Below are 24,072 nucleotides of genomic sequence, written 5' to 3' on the forward strand. Positions count from 1 at the left end.
ATTCTTCTTTGCCCCTGGTCTGTGACAGCAAACTGCCAATTTGCTCCCATCTCCACATGGCCTTCCCTTTGCAACCCTGTGTGACGTCCTTTATCGGCTCCTAAAGGACATGCTCATGGATTCGGGGCTCACCCTGATCCACTGTGGTCTCATCTCCATCCTTAATCAATTACAACTACTAAGATTTTATTTACAAATAAGGTGACTTCTGAGGATCTGGGTGGGCATAAATAGTTTCAGGAACAATATTAATCCTACTTTAAACATTTGTTTTACTTCACAAATGGTATACAGTTATTTTTCTAAACATTGATATGAATAAAAATCAACTGATAAAATAAAGATTTATTACAATAGATTTAAAACACTGGTAAATTGACTAAATAATCTGAATCATATTGAACGCACCTCAATATAATAAATCAAATTTCTTTTGCGGACATGGTCTTCAACAAAATTTTGTTAGGTGATTCATTAACTTCCTGACACTGTCTTTTACATCTTTGTTCCTTAGGCTGTAGATCAAAGGATTCAGCATGGGGATGACCACTGTGTAAAATACAGAACCTACTTTGATTATGAGCCATGAGTTTTTAGAGTTGGGTACACAATAAAGGAACAGGACAGTCCCATGGAAAATGGTGATGGCTGTCAGGTGGGAGGCACAGGTAGAGAAAGCTTTTTGGCACCCACCAGCAGAAGGCATTTTTAGGATAGTGACAAAGATGAAAATGTAGGTAGTGAGGATGATTCCCAGGCTGCTCACCTCATCGAACATGGCAAGGACAAAGCAAAGCACTTGGCTAATGTAGGGATCAGAGCAGGAGACAGAAGCAATGGCAGAATACTCACAGACAAAATTATTGAGGATGTTAGAACCACAGAAGGATAATGCCAAGACAAAATAGGTGAGTGTCAGAGAACAGATTATACCCCATGCATAGGGCCCAGCCACTAACAATGCACAGAGTTTTGGGGACATGACAACCGTGTAGAGCAGAGGGTTACAAACTGCCACGAATCGGTCATAGGCCATCACTGCCAACATGAACGTTTCTGCCACCACGAAGATGCAGGCAAAGGAGAACTGCATGATGCATCCTGTGAAGGAGATGGTCCTGTCCTCCACAACCAAGTTCTCCAGCAGTTTGGGTGTCACTGTGGTGGAATAACAGAAATCGACAAAGGACAAGTGGCTGAGGAAAAAGTACATGGGCGTGTGCAGTTTGGGGTTGATCCTGATGATCAGGATCATGCCCAGGTTCCCCAGCACAGTGACCGTGTAGATGGTCAGGAACACCAGGAACAGGGGCACCTGGAGATCTGCATACTCTGAGAAGCCCAAGAGGGTAAATGTGGCTCCCAAACTCTGATTTCCTTCTGGTGACAACATGATTATTGTTTAAAAAATTCTGAAATAATGACAACAAAATAATAATTATCTTGTACATTTATATAATATTTACCGTGTGTCAGACATCAGACAATGTGAAAAAACATGAAAACATATTAATTTAAATATGGAAATTACAAGATGAATTATAAAACAAGTAGCCACATAATATTTATATAAGCAAGCTGAGGCATATATAAGTAAGATGAACTTGTTTGAAGTTAGACATCTTAGTAATGACCAGGGTTTTGAATTTGACTGGTAGTGGCATATGTCAAAGTATAGTGCCACCTCCCCTTATCAAATAGGGGTGTGTTTCAAGACCCTAGATAGTAACAAACATGATATATATCATGTATTTTTCCTATTCATGTATAGCCATGATAAAGTTTTACAAATTAGGCACAGTGAGTAATTAACAACAATAACTAATAATAAAATGGAACAATTATAACAAAATGTCAGCAACACTAGTTTTGCACTTTAGGGTGATTATTCATTAAATAAGAGTCACTTGAACACAGACAATATGATACAGCAATGGCTGATCTGATAAAGGAGGAGGTTTCTAAGTAACTAAGGGGCAGAGAGTGTGTACAGCTTAGATATGCCAGACAAAAGGATGATTCACATGCCATGTAGGATGGACAGCGTGAGATTTCGTACACTACTGACAGCAGAACATAAGTTAAAACCTATGAAGTGTTTCTAGAATTTCTCATCTAACATTTTCCAATCAGAGTTGACCAGAGGTTATTCAAACCACAGGAGGTAAAAGCAGGGATAAAGGGAGTACTATTATAGTTTTCTTTAGGCTGGATAGAAAATTTTTCTACAGTTTTCTCGAAAACATTTTCACAGTTCTATTAATCTGAAGGTCTGTGCTTTTTAATAGTATGAATAGAGCAATGAGTATAAATTTAGCACTAAAAATTACAAAGGATCCAAGGGGTTAAACATTAGAAGAGATGATGCTGCCATAGCTGCATGGCAGATGTTCAGTCTGAGGATCTCATGTAAGGAGCTTTTATGAGACATCAAGGAATTTTTGAGTTTTGAAAATATATTTGGACATTGAAGGAAAGATAGCCTTGTATATCTGCAACCTTTCTATTGATTCCATCCTTATGCTGCAATAATTGCCTTAATTTTCTAAAATAATGCAGAAAGTTGATAAAATGATAAAGGTGCATTTTTGACATGGTCCTCCACTTCTTTGTTGCTTTCCTACTTATGTGCTTACTCACCTAGTTTCAGAGGTGCTCTTAAGATACTCATTATGGATTTGTTTATTTTAACTTATTATTTTTAATGTGGTACGTTTACCAGCATATTATATTATTAAATACTCATAGAATCTCTGAATTGGAAGGTAAAATAAATGTTTTGTCCAAGCCTTCTACTGTTCTTTAGAGCAAGGTGGAGAATACAGCAGTAATCGCCAGTGATTACACAATCACACTCAACGTTTCTCCTGACAAGAACGCTGACACCCTACGGATTGCAGAGGGGTTTGATTGAAGGTACACATGTGATTATCTTGTTTTGAGTACCTCAATCTATGCTATATTTGGAAATGTTATTTTGAGAGAGCATGAGTATCTAAAATTCACAAGCAGCTCATAATCACAAATCTGTATAATCTTTTAACAATGATTTTAAAAATAAGTTAAGCACATCTCTGAAATGTTCAGCTCAATAAAATACTATGAGTATGAATCCCACCAACAAAGACACCATCTTTGACCAGTTCAATGCAGAAAGAAACTATCATCTCCTTAGTACCTACTTGTTATTTCTGACACTCAGGAAAAAAGAGCATTTCCTTCAAAAGGAAGCGGAAATGACAAACAAATCATGACAGACCAGCATAATTAAGGAAGCATAGACTTCGGAAATATCGATTTAATGTCAATTCATGCTTTGTCATTTGCTGGGTGAACATTCATAAATTACTCAAAATTTATGAGCCTCAATTTACTTACCAATAAGGAGAGAAAAATACTGATGGGATAATGCATGTTTCATAGGTATGTAAGTATCACATTAAAAAATGATACTAATATGCTTATCTCAGAGTCTGACAATTGTGGAGACAGGAAATGTGGGCTCCTCCATTCTAGCTCCCATTAATTTTTAGTTTCATGGCCCTGTGATTTTATATTTCAATCCTCATGTCATTATAAAAACAGACCATCTACAAAACAGACCAAGGGCCAAAATGGACACCAACGAACATATAGATACAGTTTAAAACACCAAAGTTTAGTTCAGCTCTTTTTCCTGGATCTCTTTTGCTCCCCATTAGTCTTAATTCACTAATAAGGACCCTTCAGTAAATTTGCTCTGTTTTCCCTTTGCTTTCTCATAATTATCTCACTATTTCTGGTGCTCTGTTTCTTATCTCAGGTTTCTACACAGAGAACATTATCAAACTGCCACCAAGGCTCCAGCAGGTTATGGTAGCATAGACATAGCCAACTTCTCCCCTGCACCGAGATCAAGGATTTCTTCATCCCCATGTTTTGTGGTTTTATGGCAGTCTTGGATTTGAAAACTCTATGACTTATCAAATATAAATTTCTGGACTTGGTTTTACCCAAAGTCTTTCCCTAGTGTTCCTCTGTACTCAATCTCCTTTGGTCACACCACTAGTCTCAGTTTATAATGAACAACACATGTTCATTTATTCTTTAGCATTTTTGATTTTCATTTTTTTACCTGGAATATCTTCTTTTTCTAATATGCTAGTTCAGAATTTGAAATATACAAAGCCCTAGACGAAAACCCTATCACAAAGCAATGTTCCCTTTTGTGCTCCAACAATACTTCCACATTCGTGGTATTCCTACAGGCATTACTATTAGAAAATGAAAATGTCATGGCATATTCTGTGCACTATTACTTTATGCTTATTATTCTTTCCTTCCTACGATAATTTGAGAGGTTCCCAGAATTTATTATAGTCCTTAAATTTGTCTTAAGTGTGACTGTACTATGCTAGGCACATGCTTGATACCCTGAAAGTAAAAATCAGGATTGATACCCCAGAGAAGGAAAAAGAGATCAGAGATCAACAAACTGAGCCCTTGGGCACATAGACTCAGAAGATTTTGCGTTTAGTCTAATGGAGAGTTTTCTACTTCCAAGGCTGTAGGACTTCCGTGTCCCCCAAATGGGAGAAAGATAGCACAGGATAAGATACTTCACTCCTCTGAAGCAACTCACCTAAGAAGATCCTGTTCTTACTTATTAGTGGTCTCCAGGGAAGTTTCCACTCAGAATTTACTTTAAAATTAAGTATTTTTATAATTACTTAAAACTTTAAAGATGGTAAATATAGCAGTAATCAATGATAAATTTCAAGTAATGTTCCAGAGGAATATTTCTTTCTTAATACCCAGAGAAACTCAGGGAAAGGAGGTAGGAGGAGTGAGAGAAGGAGGAGGTTGGGAAGATGACTCTGACTTCTAGTAACAAAATGTGGGGCTTATGTATGCCTCCATGACCTTGGGGATTTAGACCCCAGAGAACATTTACCGAACTACTTATTTTTAGTACACAATCAGAGAAATTAGTTTAAATGCTCTCCTATGCAGCATTTTACAGAGTGTAATGTCTTCTAAATCAGCGGAAATAATGCCTCATCATGTTTATTTTACTAATTTATTTTAGAATTTTTTATTATAGAATATATTCATATTCACTTAAATAACATAGTAACTACAGTAAAACTCAAAGGAAATGATAAATGAGTGAGATCACAGTAATGAAAAGATAACTGTTAATATTTGTTATCTTTTTTTATGTCTTTATATGTCACTTGTGTGTCTTCAGATACATAAACAACAGAATGTGCATTCTGCCCATTTAATTTAACATAAAATAATCATTATTGCCTTTGGAAACATTGATTCACCTCATTGAAAGTAATTTATGTTTTCTTCTAAACATGGTATGCCACTCTTCCAAGCTTATATTAATACAATTAAGTCATAAATTGAGTACACACCTTCTTTAAATAAAAGATGTACTTTGGAAGAAGGTTCAGTTCTCTAAAACCACTTGGTATCCAATGGTCCACTACACCTGACTGAGCACTATTTGATATACTTGGTCTCTCCCTGGATTCCGGACAGCATGACTAATGCTTGTCATACTCTCCACCAAAGAGCACTAAAACAACAAAGGCTATTTATTACAAGCCACAGGAATTTTTTCATAGATACCATAGCCTAGTTCTAGAATTCCAGCGATCTGCACTGGAATTTTAGTGGGATTCCAGGGATAGACATGAGCCGACACTGACAGCTCTGCAACCGAGACTGGCTGAGAAGGCAATTTTTGAACCAGAGCCACAGCGTTATGTGTCACTTACATTAATTATTTCTATGTTGCACAACATATTATTCCCAATTCTGTGGCTTAAACTATTACACACTTTTGTATCACAGTTTCTACAGGTGAGAAGGCATGGCACAGCTGAACTGGGTTTTCTGCATGAAGCTGCCAGCCAGAGCTGCCTGTCATCAGAAGTTGTACTAGGGAAAAATACTTTCAGCTCCTCAACTAGCCAGCTCTTTATGGAGGAAAATTTTCTCCTATAGGAAAACAGAGTCACACAAAACACATATACCCCACACAGAGTACTTCCTTTTGTCTTTCCCTTTCTTGTATTATTATATATGCCACAGAAAAGAAATTTCTTCTAAGTTAAAATATTGGATTTCATTTCTCATGGGTAAATACCTAGCAAAGGGGTCCTGGGTTGGATGGGAAGTTTTTATGCAACCTCATACGATACTGTAATACTAACATGTTTTCAAAGTTATTTTTTCTTTTACTACTGTCTGAAATCCCTCAGCATCATAATTACTCCATTTTGTTGCCAATAATTGGTATTTCGGTTATATTTACTTTAGCCATTTTAATAGCTGTACAATATATCACAATGGTTTTCATATGACTTTCCTTAATAATAATGATACTTAGTATCTTTTCATATGCTTATAAACAATTTGTATATCTGCATTGTCAAGTGTCTGCATAGATATTTCAGCCATTCTGAAGCCAGATGGTGGTTTGTCTTCCTGTTTTCAATGAAAGAGCTCTTTATGCATTCAACATGTGAATCCTTGGTCAGACATACACAAACACAAACACACACATAGACACATACACACATAATATATATACACACACACATATATAGCAAATGCAAATGGTTATTCATAATCTAGGGCTTACATATTCAATTCATTTCACCATTAAGAAACTCTTACTGTAAGGTTTAATGTCAATGAAGTTGATTTTTCCAATTTTTGATGAGTAATTCATTTTGTATTCTATATAAAAAAGTTCCACTACAAACTTGGAAAGGTTTTCCCTATCTCGTATGTTAAAATTTTGTACTGTTAACATTTATGTTTAGATCAACGATATCTTTCAATTAATTCAAGTTAATAGACGTGTTTAATGGGAGGTAAAAGTTAAGTCTCTTTTATCCATATGGACATCTAGCTCTTCCATAATTATTTTTTTTTAAATTCATTCTTTTTCCATGGAATTGTAATGACATATTTGTTGTAATTTCAATGACCTGATATGTGTGGTTCCAATCCGGGACTCTATTACTCTAATATCCCACGGTTTTGATTAGTCAAATAATTTTTTGGAACAAAATAGGAGTTGCATTTAGAAAAGGCGGAACAATGCTGTGTTCAATTTTGTTTCCTCATCAGTAGGCTATACTTTCCATAAGTAAAAATCAATGTATGCCATTCGACACAAGAAAAAGGAAATGATTGTTAGTTGCACAAGATAGAGTAAGCCGAAACATATGTTAAAGTCAAACAGAAGTATGGGTTTCCTCCTTACAATTTTAGGGGGCCATCCTGAACCTGCACACATTTGATGAGTTGGGAATTCATTTTACTTTTCAAGCACACATATAATATTCTAGTACATATAGTAAAGTTTTTAAAAATAATTTTAAAATATTGCAACAGATGGCCCAAAATTTGTAATTGTTTAATGTTTGTTTACATATGGTTTAGAACTATTTCACTAAACATTTATACATGCAAAAATCAATAATCATAAAATGTGCTGCCATAGAAGTATGGTTCAATAAATAATTTGAATCATCAATTTCACTACAACAGATGGACAATCTGTAGGATAGTAAATCATTTTTTCTATAATAAAATTATAAATCTAAGAAAAGTTTTAATGAGGGACAAAGCAATTTAGTGAGAAATAATTTTCCAAACACATCCTTCATATCTTTGTTCCTAAGGCTATATATCGGTGGGTTCAGCTTGGGAATCTTTACTATGTAAAAAACAGAAGCCACTTTTACTATGAGCCTAGAGGTTTAAGGTTAGGAACACAGTAAAGGAAAAGAATGGTTCCATGAAAGATGGTGATGGCAGTCAGGTGGCAAGAACAGGTGGGGAAGGTTTTCGAGAGCCCACTTACAGAAGGCATCTTCATAACAGTGATGAAAATGAGTATATATGAAATAAGAATAATCAGGCTGCTTGTCTCATTGAATACAGCAATAGCAAAGCACAGCACCTGGCTGATATAAGGGTCTGAGCAGGAGACTGAAACAATTACAGAGTGGTCACAGATAAAATTATTGATGATGCTAGGTTCACAATAGGACAGTTCAAGAAGAAAATACGTGAATGTGTGGAGCTTTGGATTAATCTTGATGATTATTATCATGCCCAAATTCCCCACCACATTGACTGTGTAGATGGCAAAGCAAAATAGAAAGTGGAACCCAGAGTTCTGGGTATTCTGAGAAACCCAAGAGAATAATATTAGGTCTGCTGCTTTGACTTCCTTTAGATAACATCATGATTCCTGCTGGATTAAAAAATTAAAAAAGAAGCAATTTTCCTGAAAAGCAGAACTGAATAGAAAGGGAAAGAGAAAGGGGAAAGAGGCTTCATATGTTTCTGTGAAGAGTGATACAGAACAGTGATAATCACAGTCTGGTTGCCAAACCTGCAGCGCCATCATCAACCTTTTGAGTCAAAGCCTCTGGGACGAGGCCGATAATTTGTAGTTTAACCCACCTCCAGTTGATTTTGATGCGTGCCAATGTGTGAGAACCACTGATGTACAAATACGTATTGTAGTCATTCTATTATTTAAAAGTCAGCCCTTGTTAGTATTACTAACATAGTTTGAACATATAAATATGACAGAAAATGCATTTTTAAGAAATGCACAAAAGAGAGGAGGAAGCACAAAGTACCTTGTTAATGATCTAAGAGTGATATTAAGAATCAAGTAGATGGCTTGGCATTGTTATTGGCAGCACATAAAATGTTAGTATTAATTGCATTTACATTTTATAACTTTTCTAGGCATAATACAAAATTAAATGACCATAGAGTTTGAGAGTTGTAATAAACTTTAAAATGTATCTAATGTATGATGCTCAACTAATGCTTGAAACTTTGCTACTGAATCTCATCAATGAGATGTTTATGTAGCCTCCTTTAAAATCTCCATCAATGTGCACTGCCCCCTAGGGTATTTTTATGGATCTTTTATTGACATTTTGCATAACTTTTATAATTTTACTAAATACATTCAATCCAATAAATATTTTTACCTGTTCATAAATGCGGTTTAGTTTGTACCTTCTGAAATAGATATTATCGATAGATACATATAAATATATATTTTATATAGTATCTGTTATATATTATATATTATATATAATATATATTATATATTTATACATTTTATATATATTATGTATATTTTTATAATATATAATATAAGAAGAAAAGAATATTATATCTATTGATAATATTTTAATACCAAATATATTCAGTGATACAGTGAAAATTGTATACTGAAAATTAAATTTTATGACCATTATGAAATTGTGATTTCAGTCATTTTTAAACTAAATCATTGAATCTCTGTAGTATCATCTACCCAATAGATATAATTGTCCTGGTCCTGTGTACTTTCAGCATAACCTGTTTCAAGTTTAAGGCTTTCTGTTCATAGAATTCACAGAACTCAGAGAATGAAGGTGTCGGAAAATAATTATTGCCCCTTTTATCACAAAACTTACCTACTTGTATATCCCAAATAACACACAATGCTACAGTGACACACAGCATACATAACTTTAAAGGCAAGGCATTTGCTGTCATATGCTTCAACAAATCAAAAAAGCCTTTTATTTCTTCTTTTTTGATAGTTTGGTATTTAATGGAACTGAATATAATTAAATTCTGCATCTTATTTCAGGAAATTGATTCAAATAATTACACCATTCACTTTCTCTTTTTTAGTGCAAATATTTCCATGTTTTATTTAACATTTCCCAAATATTCAATTTTCTTTTATCTTTATTTCTTTTATTTATTATTTTTTATTTAAAAATGTTAACAGGTACAGATGTTTTTGACGCATGGCTTGAGTCTGGGCTATGAATGCACTCATCACCAGAATAGGGTTCATTGTACCTGTTAGGTGGGTTTTTGTCCCTCCCCACTTCCCCTCTCTCCTGCTTGATTTTCTATGACTTTTACTTCCCTCTATGCACTTGTGATCCCATGGTTAGTTCCAATGTGTTAGGAAGTATAATGTGGTGCTTGTTTTTCTACTCTTCAGTACAGTGATTTGGCACAATTGTTCATGTCACATCATACACAGAAAATAATATGTGTATGATACACATGGATAAACAGAAAATTATTTGTTTCATATTGTTTTCCAATTTTACCACTGTTTTATTTACTCTCTTTTTCTACTAAATTTGATAGACACTTTTATATTGTAGATATTGATTTTTTGTCTGTTAAATGTGACCCTACACCAGTTGAATTTTATCCAAAATAAAAATATATATTTGTTTAGATTCTTTCTTTGCAGAATGTGGTCCAAGGTCCAATAACACCAGCATCACTTGGAAGTCTGCTACAAATGCAGGATCCTGCCTCCCCCCAGATCCACTGCACCAGAATCTGCATGTTAGGACCCTTCCAGATGATTTGTATGTACATGAAAGTCTGAAAATCACTGATTTTGGTTACCTTGGATTTGATGGAAATTCTGGCGATGTAGCAAGAGACTTTAGTGAATTAGAAAGAAATAAATAAACATTAATTTTTTTCTGATTTTGTCCCTTATCACATACTTTCTTCTTCTGTTAAAAAACCAAAGATCGAAGAACAAATCCTTTCTCCACATGCGAGCCAATGTACCAGAATGAATGTAATAAGTTTATTCTGTAACGTGACGGTTGATAATGTTTAATTTGTTCTGTGTTCAAAGGGGGAAAGTATGTATTTTACATCCTTAAGCACAACACCATAAACGCACTCACACAAGCATATTAATCCATGGTAGAATTAAAACTGTAAGATTTATTTCATTTCCCAAGATGAAGAAACTTTGCATCACATTATCAGAAAAAATGTGTGATATTGTATATTAGTGATAGGATAGAATTATGTAGAGTTATTTACAATCCTTGGTTTACAACTGAGAATAATTAAGAATAAAATATCTGTTTCTTTTATGTTTCATAATGTCTATCCTCTTACATATATAAGACAGGGTTTGGTGGCATAACTTTATAAAATACAGTGAAGTTAAGTTTTATTTGACATGAACATCGTAACTCTAGGAAAACAATTAATACCTAAACACCCAATGATGTGAAACAACAATATCAGGTGCCTAAACAGTGCATGTCCTGGGATCCTTGTGTGACACAAAACATGGTTACCAAGAGATAAACGGAGACAACATCTTGACTCTTTTTTCTAATTCAGTCAGTCACTAGTTGAAGCCAAACACATGAATAATCAATTTAAAGTATATTTGAATCAAAAGATTACAAGCATGCCTTGCAGGAAAAAAAAAATCTTCCTATGCAGGTCAAAAGTGTAATCAACTAAGTATTAACCTTAACAAGCAAAGCAGGATTATACAAACTGTTTCTAAAATATATCATGTTCACTGTGTTAGTAAATAGAAATAAAAAAATCAAGTTTGACACATTAATTTGTAAGATTTGTGAGATTAATATGTTTTTGTATTTTTTGCCCCCTTGATAATCTTTCTGGAACATCACATAAAGTAAACATTTTTACGTGATATTAAGAGTCATGTTTAACATCACCTTCTATATTATAACAAAAGTGTAGGAAGTTCTTGGAAAGAAAAGAACAAATAACTTGGTAGGATCTTAGAGACAGTGCCCCATTCTGTCATTTATTCTTCCAAATACACATCCCTATTCAGCTATGGCTTCTTAGATTTCTTCTATGACTCTGGCATTCTCATTGCTAAAATTACATTGAAAAATATTTTTGAAATGATTTGCCATGCCAATATAGAAGTTGAGAGGTTAAAGTTTTATGGTCTGATATTTTCTTGTTGCATATTTTTCCCAGAGTTATCACAGAAATTACCACTGATTTGGTGGCTTTATAAATTTATTTTCTAATAATTCTTGAGAACAGAAGTCTGAAATCAAGGTTCTGGCAAGACTTTGCTCTGTCTGAAGGAAGTAGGGGAGAATTCTTCTTTGCCCCTGGTCTGTGACAGCAAACTGCCAATTTGCTCCCATCTCCACATGGCCTTCCCTTTGCAACCCTGTGTGACGTCCTTTATCGGCTCCTAAAGGACATGCTCATGGATTCGGGGCTCACCCTGATCCACTGTGGTCTCATCTCCATCCTTAATCAATTACAACTACTAAGATTTTATTTACAAATAAGGTGACTTCTGAGGATCTGGGTGGGCATAAATAGTTTCAGGAACAATATTAATCCTACTTTAAACATTTGTTTTACTTCACAAATGGTATACAGTTATTTTTCTAAACATTGATATGAATAAAAATCAACTGATAAAATAAAGATTTATTACAATAGATTTAAAACACTGGTAAATTGACTAAATAATCTGAATCATATTGAACGCACCTCAATATAATAAATCAAATTTCTTTTGCGGACATGGTCTTCAACAAAATTTTGTTAGGTGATTCATTAACTTCCTGACACTGTCTTTTACATCTTTGTTCCTTAGGCTGTAGATCAAAGGATTCAGCATGGGGATGACCACTGTGTAAAATACAGAACCTACTTTGATTATGAGCCATGAGTTTTTAGAGTTGGGTACACAATAAAGGAACAGGACAGTCCCATGGAAAATGGTGATGGCTGTCAGGTGGGAGGCACAGGTAGAGAAAGCTTTTTGGCACCCACCAGCAGAAGGCATTTTTAGGATAGTGACAAAGATGAAAATGTAGGTAGTGAGGATGATTCCCAGGCTGCTCACCTCATCGAACATGGCAAGGACAAAGCAAAGCACTTGGCTAATGTAGGGATCAGAGCAGGAGACAGAAGCAATGGCAGAATACTCACAGACAAAATTATTGAGGATGTTAGAACCACAGAAGGATAATGCCAAGACAAAATAGGTGAGTGTCAGAGAACAGATTATACCCCATGCATAGGGCCCAGCCACTAACAATGCACAGAGTTTTGGGGACATGACAACCGTGTAGAGCAGAGGGTTACAAACTGCCACGAATCGGTCATAGGCCATCACTGCCAACATGAACGTTTCTGCCACCACGAAGATGCAGGCAAAGGAGAACTGCATGATGCATCCTGTGAAGGAGATGGTCCTGTCCTCCACAACCAAGTTCTCCAGCAGTTTGGGTGTCACTGTGGTGGAATAACAGAAATCGACAAAGGACAAGTGGCTGAGGAAAAAGTACATGGGCGTGTGCAGTTTGGGGTTGATCCTGATGATCAGGATCATGCCCAGGTTCCCCAGCACAGTGACCGTGTAGATGGTCAGGAACACCAGGAACAGGGGCACCTGGAGATCTGCATACTCTGAGAAGCCCAAGAGGGTAAATGTGGCTCCCAAACTCTGATTTCCTTCTGGTGACAACATGATTATTGTTTAAAAAATTCTGAAATAATGACAACAAAATAATAATTATCTTGTACATTTATATAATATTTACCGTGTGTCAGACATCAGACAATGTGAAAAAACATGAAAACATATTAATTTAAATATGGAAATTACAAGATGAATTATAAAACAAGTAGCCACATAATATTTATATAAGCAAGCTGAGGCATATATAAGTAAGATGAACTTGTTTGAAGTTAGACATCTTAGTAATGACCAGGGTTTTGAATTTGACTGGTAGTGGCATATGTCAAAGTATAGTGCCACCTCCCCTTATCAAATAGGGGTGTGTTTCAAGACCCTAGATAGTAACAAACATGATATATATCATGTATTTTTCCTATTCATGTATAGCCATGATAAAGTTTTACAAATTAGGCACAGTGAGTAATTAACAACAATAACTAATAATAAAATGGAACAATTATAACAAAATGTCAGCAACACTAGTTTTGCACTTTAGGGTGATTATTCATTAAATAAGAGTCACTTGAACACAGACAATATGATACAGCAATGGCTGATCTGATAAAGGAGGAGGTTTCTAAGTAACTAAGGGGCAGAGAGTGTGTACAGCTTAGATATGCCAGACAAAAGGATGATTCACATGCCATGTAGGATGGACAGCGTGAGATTTCGTACACTACTGACAGCAGAACATAAGTTAAAACCTATGAAGTGTTTCTAGAATTTCTCATCTAACATTTTCCAATCAGAGTTGACCAGAGGTTATTCAAACCACAGGAGGTAAAAGCAGGGATAAAGGGAGTACTATTATAGTTTTCTTTAGGCTGGATAGAAAATTTTTCTACAGTTTTCTCGAAAACATTTTCACAGTTCTATTAATCTGAAGGTCTGTGCTTTTTAATAGTATGAATAGAGCAATGAGTATAAATTTAGCACTAAAAATTACAAAGGATCCAAGGGGTTAAACATTAGAAGAGATGATGCTGCCATAGCTGCATGGCAGATGTTCAGTCTGAGGATCTCATGTAAGGAGCTTTTATGAGACATCAAGGAATTTTTGAGTTTTGAAAATATATTTGGACATTGAAGGAAAGATAGCCTTGTATATCTGCAACCTTTCTATTGATTCCATCCTTATGCTGCAATAATTGCCTTAATTTTCTAAAATAATGCAGAAAGTTGATAAAATGATAAAGGTGCATTTTTGACATGGTCCTCCACTTCTTTGTTGCTTTCCTACTTATGTGCTTACTCACCTAGTTTCAGAGGTGCTCTTAAGATACTCATTATGGATTTGTTTATTTTAACTTATTATTTTTAATGTGGTACGTTTACCAGCATATTATATTATTAAATACTCATAGAATCTCTGAATTGGAAGGTAAAATAAATGTTTTGTCCAAGCCTTCTACTGTTCTTTAGAGCAAGGTGGAGAATACAGCAGTAATCGCCAGTGATTACACAATCACACTCAACGTTTCTCCTGACAAGAACGCTGACACCCTACGGATTGCAGAGGGGTTTGATTGAAGGTACACATGTGATTATCTTGTTTTGAGTACCTCAATCTATGCTATATTTGGAAATGTTATTTTGAGAGAGCATGAGTATCTAAAATTCACAAGCAGCTCATAATCACAAATCTGTATAATCTTTTAACAATGATTTTAAAAATAAGTTAAGCACATCTCTGAAATGTTCAGCTCAATAAAATACTATGAGTATGAATCCCACCAACAAAGACACCATCTTTGACCAGTTCAATGCAGAAAGAAACTATCATCTCCTTAGTACCTACTTGTTATTTCTGACACTCAGGAAAAAAGAGCATTTCCTTCAAAAGGAAGCGGAAATGACAAACAAATCATGACAGACCAGCATAATTAAGGAAGCATAGACTTCGGAAATATCGATTTAATGTCAATTCATGCTTTGTCATTTGCTGGGTGAACATTCATAAATTACTCAAAATTTATGAGCCTCAATTTACTTACCAATAAGGAGAGAAAAATACTGATGGGATAATGCATGTTTCATAGGTATGTAAGTATCACATTAAAAAATGATACTAATATGCTTATCTCAGAGTCTGACAATTGTGGAGACAGGAAATGTGGGCTCCTCCATTCTAGCTCCCATTAATTTTTAGTTTCATGGCCCTGTGATTTTATATTTCAATCCTCATGTCATTATAAAAACAGACCATCTACAAAACAGACCAAGGGCCAAAATGGACACCAACGAACATATAGATACAGTTTAAAACACCAAAGTTTAGTTCAGCTCTTTTTCCTGGATCTCTTTTGCTCCCCATTAGTCTTAATTCACTAATAAGGACCCTTCAGTAAATTTGCTCTGTTTTCCCTTTGCTTTCTCATAATTATCTCACTATTTCTGGTGCTCTGTTTCTTATCTCAGGTTTCTACACAGAGAACATTATCAAACTGCCACCAAGGCTCCAGCAGGTTATGGTAGCATAGACATAGCCAACTTCTCCCCTGCACCGAGATCAAGGATTTCTTCATCCCCATGTTTTGTGGTTTTATGGCAGTCTTGGATTTGAAAACTCTATGACTTATCAAATATAAATTTCTGGACTTGGTTTTACCCAAAGTCTTTCCCTAGTGTTCCTCTGTACTCAATCTCCTTTGGTCACACCACTAGTCTCAGTTTATAATGAACAACACATGTTCATTTATTCTTTAGCATTTTTGATTTTCATTTTTTTACCTGGAATATCTTCTTTTTCTAATATGCTAGTTCAGAATTTGAAATATACAAAGCCCTAGACGAAAACCCTATCACAAAGCAATGTTCCCTTTTGTGCTCCAACAATACTTCCACATTCGTGGTATTCCTACAGGCATTACTATTAGAAAATGAAAATGTCATGGCATATTCTGTGCACTATTACTTTATGCTTATTATTCTTTCCTTCCTACGATAATTTGAGAGGTTCCCAGAATTTATTATAGTCCTTAAATTTGTCTTAAGTGTGACTGTACTATGCTAGGCACATGCTTGATACCCTGAAAGTAAAAATCAGGATTGATACCCCAGAGAAGGAAAAAGAGATCAGAGATCAACAAACTGAGCCCTTGGGCACATAGACTCAGAAGATTTTGCGTTTAGTCTAATGGAGAGTTTTCTACTTCCAAGGCTGTAGGACTTCCGTGTCCCCCAAATGGGAGAAAGATAGCACAGGATAAGATACTTCACTCCTCTGAAGCAACTCACCTAAGAAGATCCTGTTCTTACTTATTAGTGGTCTCCAGGGAAGTTTCCACTCAGAATTTACTTTAAAATTAAGTATTTTTATAATTACTTAAAACTTTAAAGATGGTAAATATAGCAGTAATCAATGATAAATTTCAAGTAATGTTCCAGAGGAATATTTCTTTCTTAATACCCAGAGAAACTCAGGGAAAGGAGGTAGGAGGAGTGAGAGAAGGAGGAGGTTGGGAAGATGACTCTGACTTCTAGTAACAAAATGTGGGGCTTATGTATGCCTCCATGACCTTGGGGATTTAGACCCCAGAGAACATTTACCGAACTACTTATTTTTAGTACACAATCAGAGAAATTAGTTTAAATGCTCTCCTATGCAGCATTTTACAGAGTGTAATGTCTTCTAAATCAGCGGAAATAATGCCTCATCATGTTTATTTTACTAATTTATTTTAGAATTTTTTATTATAGAATATATTCATATTCACTTAAATAACATAGTAACTACAGTAAAACTCAAAGGAAATGATAAATGAGTGAGATCACAGTAATGAAAAGATAACTGTTAATATTTGTTATCTTTTTTTATGTCTTTATATGTCACTTGTGTGTCTTCAGATACATAAACAACAGAATGTGCATTCTGCCCATTTAATTTAACATAAAATAATCATTATTGCCTTTGGAAACATTGATTCACCTCATTGAAAGTAATTTATGTTTTCTTCTAAACATGGTATGCCACTCTTCCAAGCTTATATTAATACAATTAAGTCATAAATTGAGTACACACCTTCTTTAAATAAAAGATGTACTTTGGAAGAAGGTTCAGTTCTCTAAAACCACTTGGTATCCAATGGTCCACTACACCTGACTGAGCACTATTTGATATACTTGGTCTCTCCCTGGATTCCGGACAGCATGACTAATGCTTGTCATACTCTCCACCAAAGAGCACTAAAACAACAAAGGCTATTTATTACAAGCCACAGGAATTTTTTCATAGATACCATAGCCTAGTTCTAGAATTCCAGCGATCTGCACTGGAATTTTAGTGGGATTCCAGGGATAGACATGAGCCGACACTGACAGCTCTGCAACCGAGACTGGCTGAGAAGGCAATTTTTGAACCAGAGCCACAGCGTTATGTGTCACTTACATTAATTATTTCTATGTTGCACAACATATTATTCCCAATTCTGTGGCTTAAACTATTACACACTTTTGTATCACAGTTTCTACAGGTGAGAAGGCATGGCACAGCTGAACTGGGTTTTCTGCATGAAGCTGCCAGCCAGAGCTGCCTGTCATCAGAAGTTGTACTAGGGAAAAATACTTTCAGCTCCTCAACTAGCCAGCTCTTTATGGAGGAAAATTTTCTCCTATAGGAAAACAGAGTCACACAAAACACATATACCCCACACAGAGTACTTCCTTTTGTCTTTCCCTTTCTTGTATTATTATATATGCCACAGAAAAGAAATTTCTTCTAAGTTAAAATATTGGATTTCATTTCTCATGGGTAAATACCTAGCAAAGGGGTCCTGGGTTGGATGGGAAGTTTTTATGCAACCTCATACGATACTGTAATACTAACATGTTTTCAAAGTTATTTTTTCTTTTACTACTGTCTGAAATCCCTCAGCATCATAATTACTCCATTTTGTTGCCAATAATTGGTATTTCGGTTATATTTACTTTAGCCATTTTAATAGCTGTACAATATATCACAATGGTTTTCATATGACTTTCCTTAATAATAATGATACTTAGTATCTTTTCATATGCTTATAAACAATTTGTATATCTGCATTGTCAAGTGTCTGCATAGATATTTCAGCCATTCTGAAGCCAGATGGTGGTTTGTCTTCCTGTTTTCAATGAAAGAGCTCTTTATGCATTCAACATGTGAATCCTTGGTCAGACATACACAAACACAAACACACACATAGACACATACACACATAATATATATACACACACACATATATAGCAAATGCAAATGGTTATTCATAATCTAGGGCTTACATATTCAATTCATTTCACCATTAAGAAACTCTTACTGTAAGGTTTAATGTCAATGAAGTTGATTTTTCCAATTTTTGATGAGTAATTCATTTTGTATTCTATATAAAAAAGTTCCACTACAAACTTGGAAAGGTTTTCCCTATCTCGTATGTTAAAATTTTGTACTGTTAACATTTATGTTTAGATCAACGATATCTTTCAATTAATTCAAGTTAATAGACGTGTTTAATGGGAGGTAAAAGTTAAGTCTCTTTTATCCATATGGACATCTAGCTCTTCCATAATTATTTTTTTTTAAATTCATTCTTTTTCCATGGAATTGTAATGACATATTTGTTGTAATTTCAATGACCTGATATGTGTGGTTCCAATCCGGGACTCTATTACTCTAATATCCCACGGTTTTGATTAGTCAAATAATTTTTTGGAACAAAATAGGAGTTGCATTTAGAAAAGGCGGAACAATGCTGTGTTCAATTTTGTTTCCTCATCAGTAGGCTATACTTTCCATAAGTAAAAATCAATGTATGCCATTCGACACAAGAAAAAGGAAATGATTGTTAGTTGCACAAGATAGAGTAAGCCGAAACATATGTTAAAGTCAAACAGAAGTATGGGTTTCCTCCTTACAATTTTAGGGGGCCATCCTGAACCTGCACACATTTGATGAGTTGGGAATTCATTTTACTTTTCAAGCACACATATAATATTCTAGTACATATAGTAAAGTTTTTAAAAATAATTTTAAAATATTGCAACAGATGGCCCAAAATTTGTAATTGTTTAATGTTTGTTTACATATGGTTTAGAACTATTTCACTAAACATTTATACATGCAAAAATCAATAATCATAAAATGTGCTGCCATAGAAGTATGGTTCAATAAATAATTTGAATCATCAATTTCACTACAACAGATGGACAATCTGTAGGATAGTAAATCATTTTTTCTATAATAAAATTATAAATCTAAGAAAAGTTTTAATGAGGGACAAAGCAATTTAGTGAGAAATAATTTTCCAAACACATCCTTCATATCTTTGTTCCTAAGGCTATATATCGGTGGGTTCAGCTTGGGAATCTTTACTATGTAAAAAACAGAAGCCACTTTTACTATGAGCCTAGAGGTTTAAGGTTAGGAACACAGTAAAGGAAAAGAATGGTTCCATGAAAGATGGTGATGGCAGTCAGGTGGCAAGAACAGGTGGGGAAGGTTTTCGAGAGCCCACTTACAGAAGGCATCTTCATAACAGTGATGAAAATGAGTATATATGAAATAAGAATAATCAGGCTGCTTGTCTCATTGAATACAGCAATAGCAAAGCACAGCACCTGGCTGATATAAGGGTCTGAGCAGGAGACTGAAACAATTACAGAGTGGTCACAGATAAAATTATTGATGATGCTAGGTTCACAATAGGACAGTTCAAGAAGAAAATACGTGAATGTGTGGAGCTTTGGATTAATCTTGATGATTATTATCATGCCCAAATTCCCCACCACATTGACTGTGTAGATGGCAAAGCAAAATAGAAAGTGGAACCCAGAGTTCTGGGTATTCTGAGAAACCCAAGAGAATAATATTAGGTCTGCTGCTTTGACTTCCTTTAGATAACATCATGATTCCTGCTGGATTAAAAAATTAAAAAAGAAGCAATTTTCCTGAAAAGCAGAACTGAATAGAAAGGGAAAGAGAAAGGGGAAAGAGGCTTCATATGTTTCTGTGAAGAGTGATACAGAACAGTGATAATCACAGTCTGGTTGCCAAACCTGCAGCGCCATCATCAACCTTTTGAGTCAAAGCCTCTGGGACGAGGCCGATAATTTGTAGTTTAACCCACCTCCAGTTGATTTTGATGCGTGCCAATGTGTGAGAACCACTGATGTACAAATACGTATTGTAGTCATTCTATTATTTAAAAGTCAGCCCTTGTTAGTATTACTAACATAGTTTGAACATATAAATATGACAGAAAATGCATTTTTAAGAAATGCACAAAAGAGAGGAGGAAGCACAAAGTACCTTGTTAATGATCTAAGAGTGATATTAAGAATCAAGTAGATGGCTTGGCATTGTTATTGGCAGCACATAAAATGTTAGTATTAATTGCATTTACATTTTATAACTTTTCTAGGCATAATACAAAATTAAATGACCATAGAGTTTGAGAGTTGTAATAAACTTTAAAATGTATCTAATGTATGATGCTCAACTAATGCTTGAAACTTTGCTACTGAATCTCATCAATGAGATGTTTATGTAGCCTCCTTTAAAATCTCCATCAATGTGCACTGCCCCCTAGGGTATTTTTATGGATCTTTTATTGACATTTTGCATAACTTTTATAATTTTACTAAATACATTCAATCCAATAAATATTTTTACCTGTTCATAAATGCGGTTTAGTTTGTACCTTCTGAAATAGATATTATCGATAGATACATATAAATATATATTTTATATAGTATCTGTTATATATTATATATTATATATAATATATATTATATATTTATACATTTTATATATATTATGTATATTTTTATAATATATAATATAAGAAGAAAAGAATATTATATCTATTGATAATATTTTAATACCAAATATATTCAGTGATACAGTGAAAATTGTATACTGAAAATTAAATTTTATGACCATTATGAAATTGTGATTTCAGTCATTTTTAAACTAAATCATTGAATCTCTGTAGTATCATCTACCCAATAGATATAATTGTCCTGGTCCTGTGTACTTTCAGCATAACCTGTTTCAAGTTTAAGGCTTTCTGTTCATAGAATTCACAGAACTCAGAGAATGAAGGTGTCGGAAAATAATTATTGCCCCTTTTATCACAAAACTTACCTACTTGTATATCCCAAATAACACACAATGCTACAGTGACACACAGCATACATAACTTTAAAGGCAAGGCATTTGCTGTCATATGCTTCAACAAATCAAAAAAGCCTTTTATTTCTTCTTTTTTGATAGTTTGGTATTTAATGGAACTGAATATAATTAAATTCTGCATCTTATTTCAGGAAATTGATTCAAATAATTACACCATTCACTTTCTCTTTTTTAGTGCAAATATTTCCATGTTTTATTTAACATTTCCCAAATATTCAATTTTCTTTTATCTTTATTTCTTTTATTTATTATTTTTTATTTAAAAATGTTAACAGGTACAGATGTTTTTGACGCATGGCTTGAGTCTGGGCTATGAATGCACTCATCACCAGAATAGGGTTCATTGTACCTGTTAGGTGGGTTTTTGTCCCTCCCCACTTCCCCTCTCTCCTGCTTGATTTTCTATGACTTTTACTTCCCTCTATGCACTTGTGATCCCATGGTTAGTTCCAATGTGTTAGGAAGTATAATGTGGTGCTTGTTTTTCTACTCTTCAGTACAGTGATTTGGCACAATTGTTCATGTCACATCATACACAGAAAATAATATGTGTATGATACACATGGATAAACAGAAAATTATTTGTTTCATATTGTTTTCCAATTTTACCACTGTTTTATTTACTCTCTTTTTCTACTAAATTTGATAGACACTTTTATATTGTAGATATTGATTTTTTGTCTGTTAAATGTGACCCTACACCAGTTGAATTTTATCCAAAATAAAAATATATATTTGTTTAGATTCTTTCTTTGCAGAATGTGGTCCAAGGTCCAATAACACCAGCATCACTTGGAAGTCTGCTACAAATGCAGGATCCTGCCTCCCCCCAGATCCACTGCACCAGAATCTGCATGTTAGGACCCTTCCAGATGATTTGTATGTACATGAAAGTCTGAAAATCACTGATTTTGGTTACCTTGGATTTGATGGAAATTCTGGCGATGTAGCAAGAGACTTTAGTGAATTAGAAAGAAATAAATAAACATTAATTTTTTTCTGATTTTGTCCCTTATCACATACTTTCTTCTTCTGTTAAAAAACCAAAGATCGAAGAACAAATCCTTTCTCCACATGCGAGCCAATGTACCAGAATGAATGTAATAAGTTTATTCTGTAACGTGACGGTTGATAATGTTTAATTTGTTCTGTGTTCAAAGGGGGAAAGTATGTATTTTACATCCTTAAGCACAACACCATAAACGCACTCACACAAGCATATTAATCCATGGTAGAATTAAAACTGTAAGATTTATTTCATTTCCCAAGATGAAGAAACTTTGCATCACATTATCAGAAAAAATGTGTGATATTGTATATTAGTGATAGGATAGAATTATGTAGAGTTATTTACAATCCTTGGTTTACAACTGAGAATAATTAAGAATAAAATATCTGTTTCTTTTATGTTTCATAATGTCTATCCTCTTACATATATAAGACAGGGTTTGGTGGCATAACTTTATAAAATACAGTGAAGTTAAGTTTTATTTGACATGAACATCGTAACTCTAGGAAAACAATTAATACCTAAACACCCAATGATGTGAAACAACAATATCAGGTGCCTAAACAGTGCATGTCCTGGGATCCTTGTGTGACACAAAACATGGTTACCAAGAGATAAACGGAGACAACATCTTGACTCTTTTTTCTAATTCAGTCAGTCACTAGTTGAAGCCAAACACATGAATAATCAATTTAAAGTATATTTGAATCAAAAGATTACAAGCATGCCTTGCAGGAAAAAAAAAATCTTCCTATGCAGGTCAAAAGTGTAATCAACTAAGTATTAACCTTAACAAGCAAAGCAGGATTATACAAACTGTTTCTAAAATATATCATGTTCACTGTGTTAGTAAATAGAAATAAAAAAATCAAGTTTGACACATTAATTTGTAAGATTTGTGAGATTAATATGTTTTTGTATTTTTTGCCCCCTTGATAATCTTTCTGGAACATCACATAAAGTAAACATTTTTACGTGATATTAAGAGTCATGTTTAACATCACCTTCTATATTATAACAAAAGTGTAGGAAGTTCTTGGAAAGAAAAGAACAAATAACTTGGTAGGATCTTAGAGACAGTGCCCCATTCTGTCATTTATTCTTCCAAATACACATCCCTATTCAGCTATGGCTTCTTAGATTTCTTCTATGACTCTGGCATTCTCATTGCTAAAATTACATTGAAAAATATTTTTGAAATGATTTGCCATGCCAATATAGAAGTTGAGAGGTTAAAGTTTTATGGTCTGATATTTTCTTGTTGCATATTTTTCCCAGAGTTATCACAGAAATTACCACTGATTTGGTGGCTTTATAAATTTATTTTCTAATAATTCTTGAGAACAGAAGTCTGAAATCAAGGTTCTGGCAAGACTTTGCTCTGTCTGAAGGAAGTAGGGGAGAATTCTTCTTTGCCCCTGGTCTGTGACAGCAAACTGCCAATTTGCTCCCATCTCCACATGGCCTTCCCTTTGCAACCCTGTGTGACGTCCTTTATCGGCTCCTAAAGGACATGCTCATGGATTCGGGGCTCACCCTGATCCACTGTGGTCT

General features: G+C 34.4%; 2 protein-coding genes across 2 annotated transcripts; both read right to left on the reverse strand.

Annotated features, from left to right (window-relative positions):
- Nucleotides 1–448: 448 nt before the first annotated feature.
- On the reverse strand, nt 449–1,393 carry LOC142870527 (olfactory receptor 5D13-like). The gene has a single exon (XM_076001373.1). It carries the CDS (start codon nt 1,391–1,393, stop codon nt 449–451), a length of 945 nt encoding a protein of 314 aa, XP_075857488.1.
- Nucleotides 1,394–12,409: 11,016 nt separating this feature from the next.
- LOC142870528 (olfactory receptor 5D13-like) lies at nt 12,410–13,354 on the reverse strand. The gene has a single exon (XM_076001374.1). It carries the CDS (start codon nt 13,352–13,354, stop codon nt 12,410–12,412), a length of 945 nt encoding a protein of 314 aa, XP_075857489.1.
- Between the last annotated feature and the right edge of the window lie 10,718 nt (nt 13,355–24,072).

The sequence above is a fragment of the Microcebus murinus genome, chromosome 4 (assembly GCF_040939455.1).
Source record: "Microcebus murinus isolate Inina chromosome 4, M.murinus_Inina_mat1.0, whole genome shotgun sequence".
NCBI classification, from domain to species: domain Eukaryota; kingdom Metazoa; phylum Chordata; class Mammalia; order Primates; family Cheirogaleidae; genus Microcebus; species Microcebus murinus.